The following is a 20759-nucleotide window of genomic DNA, read 5'->3' on the forward strand; positions in this document are numbered from 1 at the left end:
TCTTGAGCAGTTCTCGAGGCCGCTAGTGACAGAGGGGTGGAAAGGTGGTAGTTTGTGATGTTGCCGTGCAGACAATCTGCGATACAGAGTGTTGAGGGACGTAGCACCATGTACTGATCCTTACTTCTACCGATAGACAGACAAGGATGAAAAACAGTGAAGTATTCCTTTAAATTGATAGTCCATATAATATGGCATACAGACATTTGGTTGTACATGATGCATTCCTAGCTCAACATTCTCAAGATACCCCACACACACACGCACGCGCACACACACAGCAACTCTAATGAACCCTCCAGATCGAGGCAATTCTCATTTCGGTAGGGTGTCGTCTCCAAGTGTACCGGGCTGCGGTGAGGTGGGTCTGGGGTTACTGGTTCTGGGCGGGGAAGGGGGCATTAATGGCTGCTGAAATGTCTCTGTCAGGGAGAACCCAATAATCAAAGTCAATAAACACCTCCGCAAACCTTCTGAATACCTTAATCCCTCTCTGCCGATGAAGAGCTTGATGTAGCGATAGCAAAAACTGTGAATTCCGTTGCCTTTCAATGGTGCCTTCCCTCTTTCTCTCACTTTTAATTTTCCCCATATTCTTTTGTTTTCTTTCTGCCAAATCTTGCTTCCCCCCCCCTCAGCCCTTTGCAAACGGTCACATTCAAGGGTACACTGCAACAGTGGGGTGAGTACCCACCCTACCTATCTTGCTTCCAAACAACGCCTACCTCAACCCCTCGGTTCATTCTGCTCTCGCCTCTAATTCTCATCTGTTTGGGGAGCAGCAGCTCAGGTAAAATGGTTCACCCCCCTTTTGCCTCTACATTGGAACAATCCTGCCATGGGATTGGCCAGAGGGGTCTGTCAGTCAGTCACACAGAAGGAGAGGAGCCAGTCAGTAGCAGGAGGAGAGAGAGGAGGTGGCTGGAGACTGCAGGGAGCCAGAGGAGTTGGAGCGTCTCATGTGAGGGAGGAGGTAGGCGTCTGAGCCCAGCTGGTGAACGTCAAACCTGTCCTCCTTACGGTATGCCAGACAGCGGCGAATGAACGCCTGGGGAGAGCACACACAGTACACAGCACACCCAGTACTCAATATAAGAGAACCTTTTGCTTTATTTCATGAATGTTATTTATAATAATCTTTGCATGTTTGAAACCAAAGCACCAATTGACAGAATGCTTGCAGAACATGTTTGTGCATGAGTGAGTGTGTGTGTGTGTGTGTGTGTGTGTGTGTGTGTGTGTGTGTGTGTGTGTGTGTGTGCGTTACCTTGGCTTCCGTGCTGGCCTGTGGTTTAGCAGGAAACTGCACCTCGGTGGCTTTGAGAATGGTGTTCTCCTGCAGGATGTCCTGCTGGGACTGGTTGTGACCAAACGGCTACAAGGAGACGGAGACATCAGCACATCAATACAACGCTTTTAACTGGTTGTAGTTCTTACCAGTATGGCTCTAGTTTGACACCAATACCTGATCACAATCGCGGGTCGGGTTTTTTCATGACCCGACCAGGAACCGAACCCGCCTCAACCCGTGCCGCAAAACGATATATAAATCGACGACTCGACCCGCCCCGCGGGGGAAAAAAAGATGATAATCATGAGTGAGTGTGAGTGAACTGCTGCGCGACACCGTAGCCTACATCGCACATCAGTATAAACAAATTAATATATGTTTTGCCCTTTACATCTCATTCAACCTTAATATGCAAAACCTACAGCTTGTGTTTAGTTTTGTTAATGTTATACATGAATGATGGCGCAAGGGAGGTTGATTACTTGCCTATGTGTGTCACCAACTTTCGCCACTAACACTTTATCCATTGCAGACAGACAGTCACTGTGCTTGCTTGTATAATATCCACGACCCATACGAGTTCTGGTTTTGACGGGTTTTATTATCGTCCAGTGGGCCAGCTTGGTTCATATTCTATCACTTCGGGACCCCGGTTCTGTTTATCATTACAACCGAGCGAACCACCCGTACGCAGCGCTGATTAGGAGGAGATGCAGCTGTGTAAAGCTTCATTTGTGCTTCGCCGTATGGCGGTGTTGTTGCGTATCAAAAATAGCAGAATTACAAGCTCACAACGCGGCGCATTGCGACGTGTTGTGAGCTTGTAGGTCTGATATTTTCAACGCGCAACACCATGGTACGAAGAATAGGCTGATCTATCGGATAACTGCAGCGCTGCCTGTGAAACACAGCAGCACCAGGCTGTCGGGAATGAACCCAGACTGACATTGTCAGATCATGATAAAAACTTTTAATAATTATGATGGGTTTTAGTGGTAGTTTTATCCAAATATTAATAATAGGCTTAAATGTGTTTTTTTTTTTGCGTGTGAGAGTGGTGTTGATGACCCGCAACCCGCATAATTGCCTCTGAAATCTTGACTGTCCGCCCGCCCTGCGGGTCAACCCGCGGGACCCGCGAGCGCCGCGGGTCAACCGCGGGTAACGGGTCAACCCGCGCATCACTACTGTGGGTTCACAGTGGGTTCACTGTGACCCGTTACCCGCACCGCGGGGCAACCCACGGGTAACGGGTTGACCCGCGCATCACTACTGTAGGTTCACTGTTGCCGTTTCAATTTGTGTGGAACAAATCTAGTCTTCAGTGTGCACATGCATCCTAAAGATGGGTTTAAACTGTTTTGTACCTTGCGTCCATAGAGGCACTGGAAGAAGATGACCCCTACAGACCAGACGTCCACCTTGTTGGAGATTTTAGGAGGTTCCTTCCCAACGACAAAACACTCTGGAGGGAGGTACCTACAACACACACACAAAACATTTTCACTGACTATGTAACTAGGGGTTCCCAAACCTTTCCATGCCAAGGACCCCCAAATGGCCATAGTCTCTTGGCTCACCGCTTGATCTGCTATTTTCACCATTTAGAAAATGTTCATACATTTTGACAATAATGACATGCCCAAAATATGTATGCCAGGTTAAAGCTGCACCATGTAACTTTTCTCTTCTACCCTGGATTTGAACCCGGTTTCCAGCGCAAGTACAGGGGATAAATTGAATCTTGACCATCAGGTAAAAATTCGCCTCAGATCCTGTGTCTAGGTGAGACATGACCTTTGGCACAATGTAAATGTCTCAATAGAAGAGCAGGGAGACCAAATACAACCACCCTAATTGTATAAGTTATATTGTATTAACATACTCTAGTCTACCATACAGATTGGACAAAATTAAATTGTATTAATTAAAGGTAGGGTAAGTGATTTGCAATTATTCAAATAATTGCAAAATGGGTCTATGTTCTGATAGTGCTAGTTACTATAGAGTGTCCTGTCCATATAAGGAGTCTCCATGTCTCTCCAGCTCTTTATAAAACAGAAAATGCATTTTCGTTTCAGTTTCAGTTTCATTTCCAATTTTATCCAATCAGGATGGAGAAATCAATCAGGATATAGATTAAACAAGTGAAATTGGAAGTGATGACACTAAGAAATGAGCAGGCAAAATTGGAACTGGAACACTATAAAAATGAAGCTTAAAAATGGGTACTTTCTCCTGATTGGCTGAGATTTTGACACCTACCAGAAAATGTATTTTCTGTTTATTAAATAGCTGGAGAGACGGGGAGACTCCTGTTACTGAACAAACACTCTATAGCAATGATTACTATCAGAATATAGTGCTTTAAACTTTTAACAAAATACTTTTTGTTTTAACCCAAAAATATCACTTACCCTACCTTTAAGTAGTTAAACTGGCACAATAATCTTATAAAAAACGAAACTAAAAAGATATTATAGACCTTATAATTTTTGTTTTATTATATAACAAAATATTTTGTTTCCATCATTTAACATCTCAAGGCCTGGTCAACATCACATCCAACATGGATAAATATTCTGGTTTTCCCAAACTGGAGGAATTGCCATGTGTACGAGCGGACACATATGAGTCACATCTCACCAGTAGGTTCCGGCACCCTGCGATGTGAGGTCCATTCCATCCACGCCGTAGTTATCATCATCCATGATCTTGGACAGACCAAAGTCTGTAATTTTAATCTCGCCACACGCAGTACCGTCCACCAGCAAGATGTTTCCTGCACAGAGAAGAAATATTTGACTTGTATGAAAGTATCACATATTGTTATGTTTCTGCAACCATATTAGATATTTGAATTTAATATACAGGGGTCATGGGTCAAGAGACGAGAGGCAGGTTATTTTTAATCAAACCATTGGTGTACAAACGGCCAATTGTCTAATTTTTTTATTAAGTTTAAAACAATGTCAATATCAACGCTACCCATCCTTAAAGTTGCACATCAGAAAGTTTACTCTGAATGTACGACGATGTTGCCAACTTGAACCTGGATTCTCCATTTTCCCAAAAGCCTCGGCCTCTCTGTGTGATTTCTAGTTGCCTGTACTTGAATGATGCAATCCCTTTAGCAATAAATCTAATAATTAACCCTCAGCTTGTTTCCTAAACAAATCAAACCCAAGGTTTAAATAAGGGTTGAATGAATGAAAACAATCCAATTACTGTGTCATAATCCTTGATGTGTAAATGAATGTTTAAACTGTCAACATTAGGCTCCCACTGTACAAAGATGTTTGTGTGTACTGCAACATACCAGGTTTGAGGTCATAGTGGATAATAGGGGGTTTGATCTCGTTGAGGTAGCGCAGGGCGTTGACAATCTGCATGACGATGGATCGTGCCTCTTTCTCCGACATCAGCTTGTTCTGTTTCAGGTAGAAGTCCAGGTCGTTGCCCTCGCAGAACTCCAACACCGTACAGAATCTGGCATGGCCAGGGGCGAGAGATAAATAATCCTTTCATCTAGTGCATCAATCTATAAAATCTATAAAACTGCATACATTTTTATCCTTAATGGATTGGCCTAAATATCAATCGATTTCCCAAATTGAATCTGTTTTATTCACATTTTTAGGAAGTCTGCACATAAGTTGGGGCACCGGGCTACGGCAACTGTGGTCGGCCATGCCATATTTTTATTGGTTGTCGGTTGTCAGGGAGACATCACAATCAATCGGAAGATGGGCCCTGAGATGTCAGGAATCAGGAAATAACCCGTAAAAGTGAATAGCAATTCAGTCATGCTTTGGTTCAGATCAATGCAGGCTGGTGGGGACATGTATGCAATGACACACAGACAACTGTGCCGAAAATTAACAGCACATTTATTTGAAATAAAATCCTTATGGGGCTTTATCTTTATCTCATTCCTTATTAGTATTTGTTTTAATTGTATTATCTTAATTTCTTTTTACTTTTCTTTCCACATCATATACAGCATTATTGTTCTTGTGTTGTTGTTAGCACTTGTCCAATGTCTTTTGGACATTGCCACACTCAAATTTTACTGCTTGTACAAAACCTGTATGAGTAGTGACAAATAAACCCTCCAACACAGCCAGTGTTGAGACTTCTATTACAATAAGGCTGTGTTAAAAATGTATGTACTTATGGCACTCTCTGGCACACTGGATAACAGATCCCACCACATGGCATGGTGACCCAGTTAGTTTTGTGCGCACAACAACTGAGGCTCCATCATCGTTGGGGGAAGGGGCTCTGAGGTCAGCAGGGGAAGGTTAGAGGTGACTCACGTGTCAGTGTCCAGGGAGAAGTAGTCGTACAGTTTGACTATTCTGGGATGGTCCATCTGCTTGTGTATCCGGTACTCCCTGCATGCATGCCTGTTACCATGGCAACACACAAGCAACCCCAGTTATTACTCGCAAAGTAGGGGTGGTTGGTGAAGACATACACAGTAACAGTCAAAAGTTAGGGCACACCTACCCATTTCTTATTTTTTTTTTACCATTTTCCACATTGTAGAATAATAGTGAAAACATCCATACTCATTATTAATTAAAGCAAGATAAAATCTCTCTAGGACCTAACGTGTCCTAACATGCGACACACACACACACACTAGAGCTGATTCCTAAATCATTAACACAATATGCAAAATTTTGATGTTTTAGTAATATTATTCCTTGCTGTCAACCAGGTGAATAAATCACAGATTGAGGCTTTAACATTTGCTTTAATATGAATTTATCAGACATTACTAAGATTTTAGGGAAGATGCTTCTTAACATATGGCTAGTTTGACTACTTCAAATGCTCTAATCTTAATGATAACCAAAAATAGCCTATCTACAAGCTGAGAGCTTGCAGATCGGCTATGTTTGCTGCGCAACATCCATAGAAGACATGCTGCTGGCTTCTATGGAATCCAAATGACTGGAATCAGTCGTGGCGACTGAGAACTTTAATCCATGCATGTATACTATGAAATGAAACATGAAACTATAAACCGAACGACAGACGCTGGCAGCAGGTGCAGCTCTGTTGCCGCCTATAACCAGACACAGACGGTGCTTCACACTAAGTTTCAGAGGAGAGGACAATCACTCTCGTTTATATAAAACACTTTTGTTTCCCCCTCTCCTCATCGTTTGCATCTCTCATAAAGCCTCAGTGGGAGAGACACACAGCTTGTTAATTATTTATGAATCCAGAATTTCTCAATGAGGGAGAAAGTGTAGATGTGCTTCCAGCTCCTTTTCAGAGTTTTTTTTTTTTTTAATGTTGGAAAACCATGTTAAATGACATATTGAATTATTGATCATGTCATATTATTTTTACATTCTTTAAAATGTGTCTGCAGAGTGACTTTAAAGTAGGCACCTCCCCGTTAACTCTGATGTCAGCTTTGTACATTCTTCCAATACAAGCACCTTCATGAGGTACTAGTCACCTGGAAAGCTTTTCGGTTAACACATGTACCTTGTTAAAAGTAAATGCGTGGAATTTCTTTCCTTCTTAAAGCCTTTGAGCCCATCAGTTGTGTTGTGACAAGTAAAGGTTGGTATACAGTAAAAAGCCTTATTTGAAATGACAGTCCATCATTACTGGGGGGGGGTATGTTGCTTTACTGCTCAGTGTAGAATAAAAACACCATACCATCACAGCCCTACGGATGATCTCTGCATGTGTGGTTCCCACCATGAAGCATGGAGGAGGTGGTGTGGGGGTGCTTTGCTGGTGACAGTCTGTGATTTATTTAGAATTCAAGGCACACTTATCAAGCATGGCTACCGCATAACTCCGGCTAGGATACAACATCCCATCTGGTTTGCGCTTAGTGGGAACATGATTTGTTTCTCAACAGGACAATGACCCAAAACACACCTACAGACAGTGGAAGGGCTATTTGACCGAGTCGGAGAGTGATGGAGTGCTGTGTCAGATGACCTGGCTGCTACAATCACCCGACTTAAACCTACTAGAGATGGTTTGGAATGACTGCAGAGTGAAGGAAAAGCATTAAGCAGCCAACAAGTACTCAGCAAATGGAACTCCTTCAGGACTGTTGGAAAGGTATTCCAGGGGACAACCTCATAAAGATTGTTGAGAGAACGTGCAAAGCTGTCACACTGATTTCAAAAATTTAAATAACATTATTTATGAGAAAGCCAAATTATAACATAGGTACATTTTTTCTGGTTATTTGAATTTCCAGCATTATAATTATCTGATGCCCCGTCTTTAATTTAACTGTGTATGTGTCACACAAACACATATTGACCAAAACATTTTCAATCTGCAAGAGGCTGCAATTTCTTTTCAGAGGAACAGATGTTTCAAGCAGCCTCCTAGACATGTCATTCTGGCGCTGTGCAGGATACCAGGCCTATAAATAAAACAGCATGCTGAAGAAAAATCACCCAACTGACCACATGCTAAATAGAAAAACATAAATTTCCAAAAGAACAGGACATTTTCACATTGTTAAGCAAAAAGAAGAGAGAGAGAGAAGAATTAAAGAAAGAAAGAAAAAAGTTCATGTGTATCGTGTGTGCATTTCTTTTGTTATTACACCTACTTGTGGTAGTTCTCCTTCTTCTCTTCTCTCCAGTTCTTGTTGAGCTGGTGGATTTTGACAGCCGCATAGCGCTGCTCAAACAGGTCAAAAGCCTGGGTGTGGCAAGAAACACACACACACACACACACACACACACACACACACGTCTCAAAGTCTACATCTACAGTGACAAAACACACTGGCCACATTCAGCATTTTACCAGCCAGAAATTACTTCATAAGATAATAAAAGGTTAAAACAGATTCAGATGATGGCTAGTTTACGGTGTCACAGTGGCTGGTGTCCATTTCCTCACCCAATTCAAACACAAACGAGGAAAGAGAGGGTAAACTAAATGCATTTATAAATGGCCACAGAAAATACTTGTTTTTGATTGTCTAGCAGGTATTCGTTAGTATCCGATATTGGGACACTGCAAACATTTAATCAGAGTTAAGCGGCATGTAAACATAACAACAATGATAAACAAACTGTAGCAGCGGTTTGCTGGACTACAAAAGCCTTTTGTTGGACTAGAAGAGTGGTTACCAGACAGTTTTTTTGACGTTCTTCTTAAATAAAATGGCTCCTCCCTTTTTGGTCTTTGGTAATTGGCCATGCTACTGTATAAGCGCGATAATGTACTCTAAGGTGTCCGATATTGAAAGATAAACGGACTTGCCAGAGCGAATTCCATGACGAAGAGCAGTTTTTCCACCTTCACGCAGATTATGGTTGACTACACTCTCTCCACTAAAGCCTTACCTTGTAGACTTCATTCCAATAAAGCCTTACCTTGTAGATTTCACTCCACTAAAGCCTTATGGTGCATTCACACTAGCAGCAACAAAGCCAAGAGGCTGCAAGTCATCTTCAAGGAAAGCCATCGACACTGAGCTACAAACTGTCGCCCGACACTTGCTGCTGCATGACTTGTATGACGCACTACAAAAAAAGTTTACCTGGCTTCAACTTTTCTCAGCGCTCCTATGACGCAGTGAAGCGTCAATCAATCATGTTTTTGTTTCAGTTTCCACTCCCCTTCTATTCTCTTTTTTCACAATTCCTGATCCGTTCCGTAAAAAGGACAAAAAAAACGAATTCTTGCTGTTAAACGGTTCCCTGTGCCATTTAAACCTACTCTTTTCATTTATGCAGTGTGGCTTGACACACAACGACGACTTGGCAGCAATGTAGCTGGCCACGCTTGACGCTTGGTTGTTTTGTAGTTTTTGTCATCACTAGTGTGAGAGCAGCATTACCTTGTAGACTTCACTGAAGCCGCCTCTGCCCAGCAGGTGCAGCAGCAGGTACCTCTCGTTCAGCGTAGGATGATCTTTGAACCTGGAGGCAAGAATACACAGAGATGACGAGCATATTCTCAAAACCTTTATGAAAGGTGCCAGGGGATATTCAATGCTAACGTCTTCTTGTTCGCATGTCAAATCAAAGCTGAAGCCAAGGAGACGTAATCTAAAAACATCTATTATCGAAAAAGAAGAAATCAGCATTCCTGTTAGAAATGTATTTCTATCAAAAATGTCAAAACTAAGTCTTATTCAGAGGAATATGAAAGTTGTAGGCTTGATCAGAGCCAAGATCTTAATATTCAGATGGCTCTATGACTCCGTTATAGGATCACTCATTTTACAGTTTTACAGAACCAATTATCTATGAATGCTGGCAGCTCACATTTACTTTAACCCTGTTCAAATGCAGGCCAATGTAGTAGAAAAAGCAGACCACCGTAAAGAAATCCTCCATCAGTGTTTACAGTGATTGAGTCTGTTCTCTACTAGTATTGAGTAGCCAAGATGATCAGAGATCCCCGCCTACCAATAAGTCTGGGGAAATCTAAATTCAGTTTCTTAAATTTCAGAATTGTTTCCACCCTATTTGAGCACATTCATTGAATTCAGATGTCACCAGACGTATCAGTAGGCCGAGATTCTCAGATCGTCTGGCTAAGTAAAACTAGTTCTCTACTGTCTTGATCATGAGCAGATAAACGATAGTTTTCAAGGGTCAACAAAGTGGACGGCACTCACGATGAGCTGTCCTCATTGTTGATCCTTTTCAGCTCTCTGATGTGGAGGTTCCTCACCCGCTCCAAGCGCTCCAGCTCAGCTTGGATTTCAGCCTCCTCCTGCACAAAACACCACACAGGACACGTGAATGGACCTTTCCAATTAGGCTATTACGGGCAAGGTCAGCCTGCACTTCAAACATTTCGTTTTTTGTCCGAAACCAACATTGCATTCCTGAAGAGATGGGATTAAATTCTGTCATGATGATGATTACAGTGAGATTTGTTTTCCCACTGACCTTCTTAAGATGTCCCAGACGTAGCTTGAAGATCTCCTCCTGTTCGTGGTACTCAGCCAGGGTCAAGCTGCCGAAATAACAAGCAGAAATGCCCCTTTATCAAAGTGTGAATGTGTCACAAAGTGATGAAAATCTTGTATTACAGGATCAAGAAAATCCTACCAAACCTTTTTGATATAACATCTATCACTCAATCATCTACCTCTGTGGTCACACATAAATTGGAAAACATGTTATTGATAAAGGTGGATATGATAAAATCCTACATAGGAATACGAGTCAGTATTCCGGTTACACTGTGTGTGTGTGTGTGTGTGTGTGTGTGTGTGTGTGTGTGTGTGTGTGTGTGTGTGTGTGTGTAAACCTAACCAATGTGACATCAATCCTCCTCTGCCTAAGGCCCACCTAATCACACTTCTTGTAATATTCTGTTCTGTACAGAATCGCACATGTGCTGATGGCAATATCAGAGTTATTTCCCAGCAAATCCACCACTTGGCCCTGTTCACGTAGATTTGTGTGCACCTCTGCACACAGTGCTGTGGTAAATTCAAGTGCATTCCTCGGTGGAATACCTATTTTCAGTATATAATCAGAATGTCTCGATATGAAAGACGGCTTGGCAGCATATTTAGTTGACTCTTCTCTCCGGAGACTGTAACACAATAACACTCTCTCATAACTGATCTGCAGGTTGCTTTCTGTGGCTTAAGGCGGCAGGTAACATCGAATCAAACCAATAACGGTAAAGTTGATTGTGTTATTTTTGCGTATTTGAGGGGTTTTAAATTAAATCAAACTCATTTCTAACATCTTGTTGTGTTCCAATTTGTTCAAAAATAAAATGGTACAATAATATAACCAGCCAGCATCCTGACTGGGATGGAAACTACCAAATTCCTATTGCCGTGGTGGAGCACGGTCACATATATTTTTGGGTTTGTTTGTCTTGGTGTACACTCACAGCTGGGGCAGCGAGGGCTTGAGGAAGGGGTCGGGGTCGTTGCCATTGACCACCTTGGTCTTGCGCTGTTTGGGCTCGGGGGCAGAGACCACTGAGAGAGAGGGTGAGGACAAAGTGTTGGGGGGCTTCCTCTTGGCCAGCAGCTTCCTCTGACGCTCGATTTCCTCCTTCTGTTGGTTGATGCCCTCCTGCTGCCTGCACATGAAGGTGATGGGGGATTTACACCAGGGGTTTTCAAGCATAAAAATTTCACGGACCACCCCAGTTTGATATGCATGATTATGCCACAGACCCAAGAAAGCAATAGAGTAACCAGCTCAAACAACAACAAATAAAAACACACTATGATTGTGCATTGAGATAACTTTTCTACCTTGTGCATTGTGCATTTTCTACATCATGGGATGACAGCAACTCCTAAGGATACACTATACAAACTGATGTAATGATAGAGTGCTTTTTCTTCATACAGATGAGATATAAATCATTACATCAGTTGTTGCAGTATATTCTTGGGTATTGCCGTCATCCCATGATAAGAGATTTCATTGATATCTTGCTTTCTCTTTTGACAAGCACCTCTGTCGGGCAAGGTTCTGTTGCACTAGCAAACTAATATATGATATAAACCTTTCTTTGTCCAAGTATCTTTCTTTATCTAATGCTTCTCTCATTCTAGCGACCTTGGAATAGATTTTATAATAATTTAATAATAATTTAGTCCCTACTCCTTTTGTTGTTGTCGTTACTGTACATTTGCACAAATGTGAAATTGTCCACTGTACTTGCCCATCCTAACTATTAGGAGCAGTGGGTGCTATTAATAGAGCGCCCGGGGAGCAGTTAGGGGTTAAGTGTCTTGCTCAGGTACACTTCGACACACAGGGACCTTCTGATTCCAAGATGGCCTCTCTACCTATTCAGCTATGACCGCCCAAATGGGTATGGGCATTTCTGATGTCAGAGCACTCCTTAGTAGACTAAAATTGAATTATGTTGCTAAATCTCCCGATCACAACCTTTTTGAGCATGTGATCTACCTTGCCTTTTCCAAGGGTGGAGTGAAGTATTGCCAGCTACACTGACAGTGAACATATCCACCACTAATCAGAACAACACCAACACAAGAATACGTCAATCATTTAATATCAATAATTAATGAATATGTGGAGAAAGTTTTATGCAAATCAATAAATGACTGGTTGTCTTTATCTGGGTTTTTAAGGAATCTGGTGTTCCTATTTTGGGCATGTCATTATACTGTACTGTAGGTGAAAGTTTCCCCACATTTTCAAAAATGGCAAAAATAGTAGATCTAAAAGCTCACAATGTGTCGCATCTCAATGAATTGTGATCTTTTAGATCTAGATATTTAGGGTTAAGTAGTATAAAATAAATTCTACGTCCTGATCTGTCGGTCGATCAAAAACAAACGGCTTGCCCACTTCTGGTGTATACATTTTTGTTCCAACAAAAGATTTGGGGAAAAATATACAGTATGTCTATATAAGAAAAAGGAGTGTTTGCAAACACTGACTTGACGAGGTTCTGGAATGCGTATCCGTCGGTCCACTGCTCTGTGTAGGAGGCTCCATGTCGCACCGTGGTGAAGTGACCCAGACGCAGACGGTCTTGCATGCTCTTCTCACGACACGACTGCTTCTCCTGGGTACTCTGTGCACGCACACGCACGCACGCACACACACAGATGAAGCATAACGCTAACCACCCAAAGCTTCTCATACACATAGTTGGGTCCATCGATGCATGTACACATATCGTTGCTATTGGGCAGAAACCTTTTATCTCCATAATTCAACTTTATGTTTTTGTGTAAATGACCAAAAAAAATATATAGCCTTCCGTAATCCGAATGAAAAGCTTGTTTACGTTCAATTTCTTGAACAGATCAGTGATTTAGCTTAGCATGTTCGTCAAGTCAGCGACAGTCAAACAGAAGTTGTTGTTTTTTAGCGTTCATCAAGTCGTAGGAAACTACGGTAAGCGTTTTACTTATGGTCTGCGAAACTCCAAAATTTTAAGGATATTAGTTTTCACTGTTGCTAAAATATTAAATAACAAATGTGAACCCATCATATCGTAATCAAGATATTTGGCGTGATTATCGAGAGACAAGGTTTCCACCCAACAGCAACGATATGCAAGCCAAAACAGGTACCTTCTCTATGAGCAGTTTTTTGCTCATCGTGATGCACTTGTTGAGTCTCTCCTTGTATTTCTCCAGCATTTTCTGCTGCTCGTCGATCTGTCTCCTCAGGTCACAGTTGGCCTTTTTCAGAGAGAAGCGGAGGTCACCGTTAATGGGGTGATCGGGTGACTGGACATTTACTGTATGAATCGGCAACTACTTCTACCACTATAAATACTTTTGTAGTACTACACTATTGTGCAGAGCTGCAGATTAACGCTCTACATTCGCCCTGAAACAGAGACAGAGACTGACCCTGAGCAGATCATCGATGCGTCCCTCTTTCTTCTCCAGGTCCAGACTCTTGTTGGTCTCCAGGGCGGCTAGTTTCAGAGCTGTGAGCTCCGTCTGAGACACATAGATGTGGATTAGTTATATATGCATAATATGACTATTACCAGTACAGGGGTAATATACAGTGCTTTAAATGTACCATGATATACAATAAATTACATACATATCATACTGTATATATAATATGAAACGGAATGTAAAAACTTATTTCCAGGCCCCAAACCACAAATTCAAAAGCCTTTTTTAAAAGTTGTTTTGTGCTTATTGTTATTTAGACATTTATTTTGCATGTGAGTGTACCTGGACACACTTGCTGGAGGAGGCTTTAGGATTCATCAAGTGTTCACCAAAACACAGACTTGTGGGAGAGGAGCTGTTCTGTCGGATCTGCAACCACATGACATCTTCCATGTCATCATTACAACACACACACACACATACACAAAGTATTAGTGAAACCGCCCTGTTAGGCAGTTTTCTCCACACAAACTACTTACGATAGAGCCCGGGGCGGAGTGAGAGTTCTGCGGCGAGCGGAGGGCAGATGGAAGACCCCTGACGGGACTGGAGCCGTTGCCACCCTGGAACTACACAGAGGGAAAGGCACTGTGAGGGACATGGTGGACATACATCACTTACATAGACAGATCATCTGTTAATTTAACTCCAAGAGCGTACCTAGCGGTGGAACCAGATGGACACTTGTTTGGTTCCATATATACACACTCTTGGAGTTAAATAAAACTGAGGATTGTACGAATTACATAGGAAAAAGCCACTGATGATTTTCTAAATTTTGCTTTATGAAAAGAACTAAAACAAACATTTCTCTAATTTGCTGTCAGCACTCCCCTAGGAAAGAAATGGTTAATAGGTTTAGTAAAGTGATGAAAACTGCTGCATTTCACAGTAACAGAAAGGCATTTTGACATTCCCAAAGTAGGAGCAACTCATAAAGTACGAGTCAACATTATGTTGCAATGTTATTGCCAGAACAGCAGAAAAGAAGAATATATAAAAATATAATTAAAATATGAATTTCATGCCATATTGCCGACCCCTATAGCATTTATGTGAAAAATGTGGAATGAATGCATTTCAAACAAATTGGGTCGGACCCATAAATCAAAAACAATGCAACATGAAATAACTGACAATAATTTATCATGTGATGAAATGCATGCTCATGTCTTCTACATAATGTTGTGCTCATTTTTACGTTTTTTGGGGGGGAATTTTAAGCCTTTATTTGACAGTCAGTGGAGGGACAGGGAATGCAGAGTGAAAGTATGGGAATGACATACAACCACTTGGCGGGGTCGCCCCATGTGTTCTACTTTAGGCACCGTTAACCACCTCTTAAATCGAACTAGTAATCACAAAGAAAACTAATACCCCAACAATTTAGGCATTTAGTAGATGCTCTCATCCAACACAACTTACAAAGTACAATATCGTATTAAAGTGGAAGGATTCCTAGTTAACAAACGACAGGGTAAATGGTCATGCACAGTAAATGGAGTGCAAAGAAAACAATTATGTTCTACAAAGTAACTAGGATACCAGGTAAACATCACACCTAGCATCTGTCTAAACAACATGCTATCCAAGTAAACTCTTGTAAATGTGTGGACAAGCAAACGTAGCCAGCAAAAGTATATGGTATGTCTAGCTAAATAACAGCCATAAAAGACAATGACAGATAGACAAAAAGGCAGCTAAATGGTTACTATAAGAAGGCCCATAATCACAGAGGTGATACTCACGTCAAAGTAGTCGCTGATTTTGGGCCCGCGTGTAGAGGTCTTCCCTGTGACGTGAAAAGGGGAAGATAATAAAAAATAAATAAATAATAATAATAATTCCGGGTGGCTCCCAAATGTTCTTCTAGCTGTAGGGGTGTGTCAATCATACCTTGGCTGCTCTCCGATTGGGTGTCGGCGGCGGCCTTCCTCTTTCTTCCTCTGGACGTTTCTGAGTGCTTCTTCTCTGGGGTCTGGTGAGAGACGGAGAGGGAAAAAAGGGAAGAAAAAAGGTTGATATGGTAAATCCCTCATTCTCTACTTAAACTAATTCCAGTATTGTATATGACGGAAAGAGACATTGGGAGGGAAGAGTACATACTGTGTAGGCAGGGGAACTCCCTCTCTTCATGTCAGAGTTCTGCAGAGCGAATGATTAAAGAGAAATGTACTTTACAGCTTTATAATATGCTTTACTGTTTTACATATACTGTATATTTTTTTATATTAGGACTTCCGTTGTGTGGCACTATGTTGTGTTTTTATCCACTTCTTAAACCCTGTTTGACCGGAGGCCACCCCCAGGCTCTATTCTAGTTCCGCTATCATTTCCCTATTCACCATATCCCTTTGCTTTAAGTGTTGTGACCTTGTAGATCTGCTATTTTTGCCGGATGTTCGCCCCAGAATAGAGAATACACCAACCAGGAGTGGTACTCTTACTTTCATTGTATTTACAGTACAATGACAATAAAGACTTTTCTAAGTTCAAAGAAAGTGATAGAGCTAGAGTGGGAATGGACAAGAAAGAAAACACCATTTGGGAATGAGAAGTTAGAACAAAGCTCGGCACTGCTGCCATGTGAGTGAGTGGTCCACAAAAACAGCAGGAAACTAACTTTTTAATCTACACTAGTGGCTGGAGTTAATATCCTGCCTGGAGTACAAAACACATTTACTAATATAGCACATAAGGGAGGCAGTGTCTCTTCTTGACAGCTCAAATTCAACCAAAGGCTAGGGATAATTGGATAAGTGTAATCCCATGCAAAACCTGATCAACTCCTTGTGGTTGCGTGGATCTATTCAGCAACAGATTTTTATTGTTACATCTCATACGAGTACACAAGAGTAAAGTTCTTTCATTTTGATTCCTCAACGTTGTAGCAGCGATAACAATAGGCTCTGTCTGTGCATAACTATAGACCTGGGTTTCCTGAAGGTTGCATACCCGCTTCCTGTTCATTTTACTATAACATTTCATTGGCTGGGCAGATTTTAACAAGAATCACATAGGAAGGTGTCATGTGTGTTTCCGGGTCAAATCTGCTGTGAAGCCAGTGAAAGTTATGGGAAACTCAATCGGAGGAGGAAACGGATATGCAACCTTCTGGAAACTCGGGACTAGAGTTTACGCATGGAACCTATAACAAAGATATAAGAAAAACAGCAAAAGTTTGTACATTAAATCATAGCATACTTTGAAGTGCTTGAAGGTGCTGTGTACAAGCGTCCGTCTTCTAAACATTATAATGTACTATTTGTGCGTACTGCGCTGTATGTGTATAATCGTCTATTTATGTGGATATACATTTCCATGAACATGTATGTGTGCACACTTAACATGCTGTCTTAACATACAAAGTGTCGGGTGCCTGTGTGTGTGTCATGTGTTGAAAGATTATAGTAGGTGTGTGAGGGATGCATCATACCCTTTTTAATTATCTAAATAAAAGTTTGGGGTCACTGCATTACAAACATGGCTGTGTGTGTGTGTGTGTGAGAGTGAGAGAGGGTGCGTGTTTTACCTCTGACTCCTTGTCGCTTGAGGAGCCCATGCTGCCATAGCTGTGGTTGGAGCACTCATTGGCTAGACCCTATGCAGAGTGAGAATACAAGAGAACAGGACAACAAAATGACTTAATCAAATATATACTGTACTGTAGATGTGTCTGTGTTAACTGGTCGTTGTGTGCACATGCTTATACATGCATGTGTGTGTGTGTGTGTGTGTGTGTGTGTGTGTGTGTGTGCGTACAAAAGCTTACTTTTATTCTAGTCTACCTACTGTTCAAAATTCTGTCCACACAACACAATGTTTGCGAGGTGTCCGTTTCACAGTGGTAAGTAATCATGTTTAAATAAATAAAAAAGGCGGCAGCAGACTATTAGTCCTAGTCTCGCCCCCAGATTAGTCACCGAATTTTAAACTGCAAGCAATCCTTCATGGAAAAGAAATACTGAATTTGAAACATTACACGGTGTGGTTACTGTATTATAAGCTGTCCACTGCAGTCCAATGAACCCCAATAACAGAAAGAGCATGATAACCATGCTGACAAACTCCTGGATGTAATTATTAAAGTGAAACGTCACTGATTTAAACCCGAAGCCCAGCTTTCTGATGTGAGTAGATCAATAATATAATGTGGTTGAAAATCAGCCAAGTCACATTTCGTGGACAAACTACAGATCATTCTCTTTAAAACCTGTAATTTTATGCTGCCCACGTATGCCTTTTCATTTTAATGTAGACCTATACAGAACAGTATGTACCTCTCTACAGTATTTATCAGTGTATCATTGTCACGTGGAGTGTCACATAATTCACATTAATAAACAATCTTAACTATCCAATTAGCAAAAAATGTCACAGCACTTGGCTGCTGTTTGCTGTCCACCCTACAGTGAGAGTGTGTGTACTTACTTGTGCATTACTATACTTGTGTTTCTACTATACTACTAGTAGAATTTGAGAAATACACATGTTGTGTTGACCATTATCCTGGTCCTCACAAGAGAAATGGTTGTTTCATGGTTTAACAAGAGAGTTGGGAAACTAAAGGTTAGGTTTAGGGGTTAGTGTTGTAGTTACGACTATTTTACACTTAGTAGAGCATCGGTGTTGGTGCGAGCATGATGTATATCTTCTATTTTTGGTGTGCAAAACCTACAAGCAAAGACGTATAACTCAGGCTTTAGGGTTAGGCTTAAAAATGGCACAAAAAAAAGTAAAGATGTCCTCAAAACTACAGTGATGCCAATGGCGTGTTTGTGTGTTACCTTAGTTCCTCCGCTGGCACTCCCAGTGCTACCTCCAGTGTTTCCACTGACAGCCCCCATGAACCTGGCCTCCAATAGCTCCTGTCTCCTGGGGTCCAGGCTGTGCAGCTCTTCCATGGGGCCTAGCAACAGATCAACACATCCATCGTGAATGGAATCATCAACCAGCCTCTCCGCTTAACCCTCCAGCTGTTAAAATGGGCTCGCACAGTGTTTACACCACACTGCGCGAGACTATTATGACCTTTTATGAGCGATTTTGAGGCCCGGCAAGGTCAATAGCAGAGTAGAGTGGGATAAAAACTGAGTTTTTAGAGTGATGAAGGTTCTATCCTCAAGTCTGTCCAAGCCAATACCCAGGCCGTTATCTTTCTGCCTGGCACTCGATATCAGGGGAAATTGATTTGGACCCTGTGATAGATAGACGCGTGTCCAAACCTAGGATGTGCTTGGTCATCCATCAATGTTCCCCCTGCTGTGGAAAAAGTAGATGTGACTTTGCTCTGCAAGCCTTTCACAGTTCGCAAAATACTATCTATGAGTCAGAGAATTGTGCCCAATTTAGAACAAAGATTTGATAGAGCCACATGTAGGGTTAGGAGAACTTTTGTTCGCTGTGATAAATCAACAGCACATTTTGTGCATAAAATGACTCGGGCAAATACAAATACACTATATGGGTATGGGTACTATATAGACTGCTAAAGAAAGACAGGCTTAGCCTAATTGTATGACAACCAGTTTCCTGAATGGAAAAGATAAAGCTCCTGTGCTTTCTTGTGACTGTTAGTACATGTTGTTCCAGGGTGTCATCTTTACACAGCACCTGACACATGAACAATAGCCCCCAAAAGGTCTAAAAAGACATTATGCAAAAGCCTTGTGCCTTGAACCAATGAGAGTGCGCTAGCCAGCCCATATGAGGTTATCCAAGGATACCAGGATAGACAGAATGGAGTAAAAAGGACAATGTATACAGGGCCTTCTGTTCTGATACGACCCAGACAATTCTGAGCCAAATCAAGAATTCATGTTAAGACTTCTCTCAATATACATACTGCAACTTTAACTCCATAATGTTACCCATCATTTGACAACCTAAGCTCATCATTTGACAATCTAAGCTCTTAGCGGGCAGTTACTAGCGATATTAGCTAAGCATTTCAAGCTGGCACAACCAGACCTTCTGTAGGTAAATGTTAATTTAAAACAGACATGTTTCTTAATTTGGTCAAATCATGATTTTCTGCGACATCTAAGTTTAAGGAATGTTATTTACAACCCAATTAAAATGGGGGAAAGGATCTAAAATGTCCTCAAACTAAACACACCCTGTGGCCTAAATCTTAAGTTTAAAACAGCTGGGTTCTGCATCGCAATGCATGCATACAATGTATCCAATGGATGTTGTTTATAGTCGATACAATGTTACCAAAATGTTTCCTCCCTGCTTGTTCCGACATCAACAGCTGTAAATAGTGATGATCAGACATAACGACACAGATCAAAGCTCTTCTTATTTGTGTTCAAACGTGACACAGCTTCGCTGCTAAAACCAGACTGAAGCCATCAAACAACTGAACTGACAGCTGACGTTTGGCTTCTAATTCACGGCATCATGGAACTTGACATCCATCTTTATTACTTCCAAGCAACCGACTCCCGAGACATTCCGCTTCTCTTCCGCAATAAAGGACGAAAAATGAACATCTCCGGCGCTTCTTTTTCCATTTACCCCCCTCTCCTTCCTGTAAGCCAGACATTATGCATTATTATTATTATACCTTCCTTGGTCTTTGCGGTCGCCGCCGTTATGATGTGTTGTTGAAGAACCGTCGGGACGGACGAGGAGAGCTGCTGCGACCAAGATGGCGTCGCCTCCAAACTTCCACCACCACTTCCACTGTTACTTTGGACACTCATGAAGAAGAGGCCACTTCACCGCCGAGCAGGAGGTGGGTGACGACGGGCACACGACGACGACGAACACGCCTGGGCCGTCCGCGAACAACAACAACAACAGCCCGAATTCCTCCCCAAACTTGCGTCCATCATCTTTCTTCTGACACCTGCTGGTACGTGTATATATATAAAATGTTGTTAATATATATACGTACGTACGCGCGCAACACGGTCCGTCGTATGCTTTTTTTCAGTGCATTATTTTTTCATATACGGCGACCGACCCGCTGCTCCGTCGTTCATGAATGAGATCCGCTCGGATGGATACAATGTAACCTTTGCATGATGACCGACCGCCGCTCGCGCGCCTGTCAGCATCCAG

General features: G+C 41.8%; 1 protein-coding gene across 1 annotated transcript; it reads right to left on the reverse strand.

Annotated features, from left to right (window-relative positions):
- Positions 1-617: 617 nt before the first annotated feature.
- LOC308093867 (serine/threonine-protein kinase tousled-like 1-B) lies at positions 618-20759 on the reverse strand. Its single transcript, XM_080440247.1, has 22 exons — positions 20260-20759; positions 18476-18597; positions 17221-17289; positions 15795-15833; positions 15585-15666; positions 15437-15480; positions 14168-14257; positions 13971-14057; positions 13632-13724; positions 13347-13457; positions 12705-12841; positions 11168-11362; positions 10204-10270; positions 9927-10024; positions 9141-9222; positions 7899-7990; positions 5611-5700; positions 4611-4780; positions 3938-4073; positions 2659-2770; positions 1268-1375; positions 618-1048 (listed from the first exon to the last, which is right to left on the reverse strand). The coding sequence occupies exons 1-22, from the start codon at positions 20396-20398 to the stop codon at positions 893-895; spliced, it is 2319 nt and encodes a 772-aa protein (XP_080296373.1). The 5' UTR covers positions 20399-20759; the 3' UTR covers positions 618-892.

The sequence above is a fragment of the Gymnoscopelus braueri genome (genome assembly GCF_963280865.1).
Source record: "Gymnoscopelus braueri genome assembly, chromosome: 10".
In the NCBI taxonomy this organism is placed as follows: domain Eukaryota; kingdom Metazoa; phylum Chordata; class Actinopteri; order Myctophiformes; family Myctophidae; genus Gymnoscopelus; species Gymnoscopelus braueri.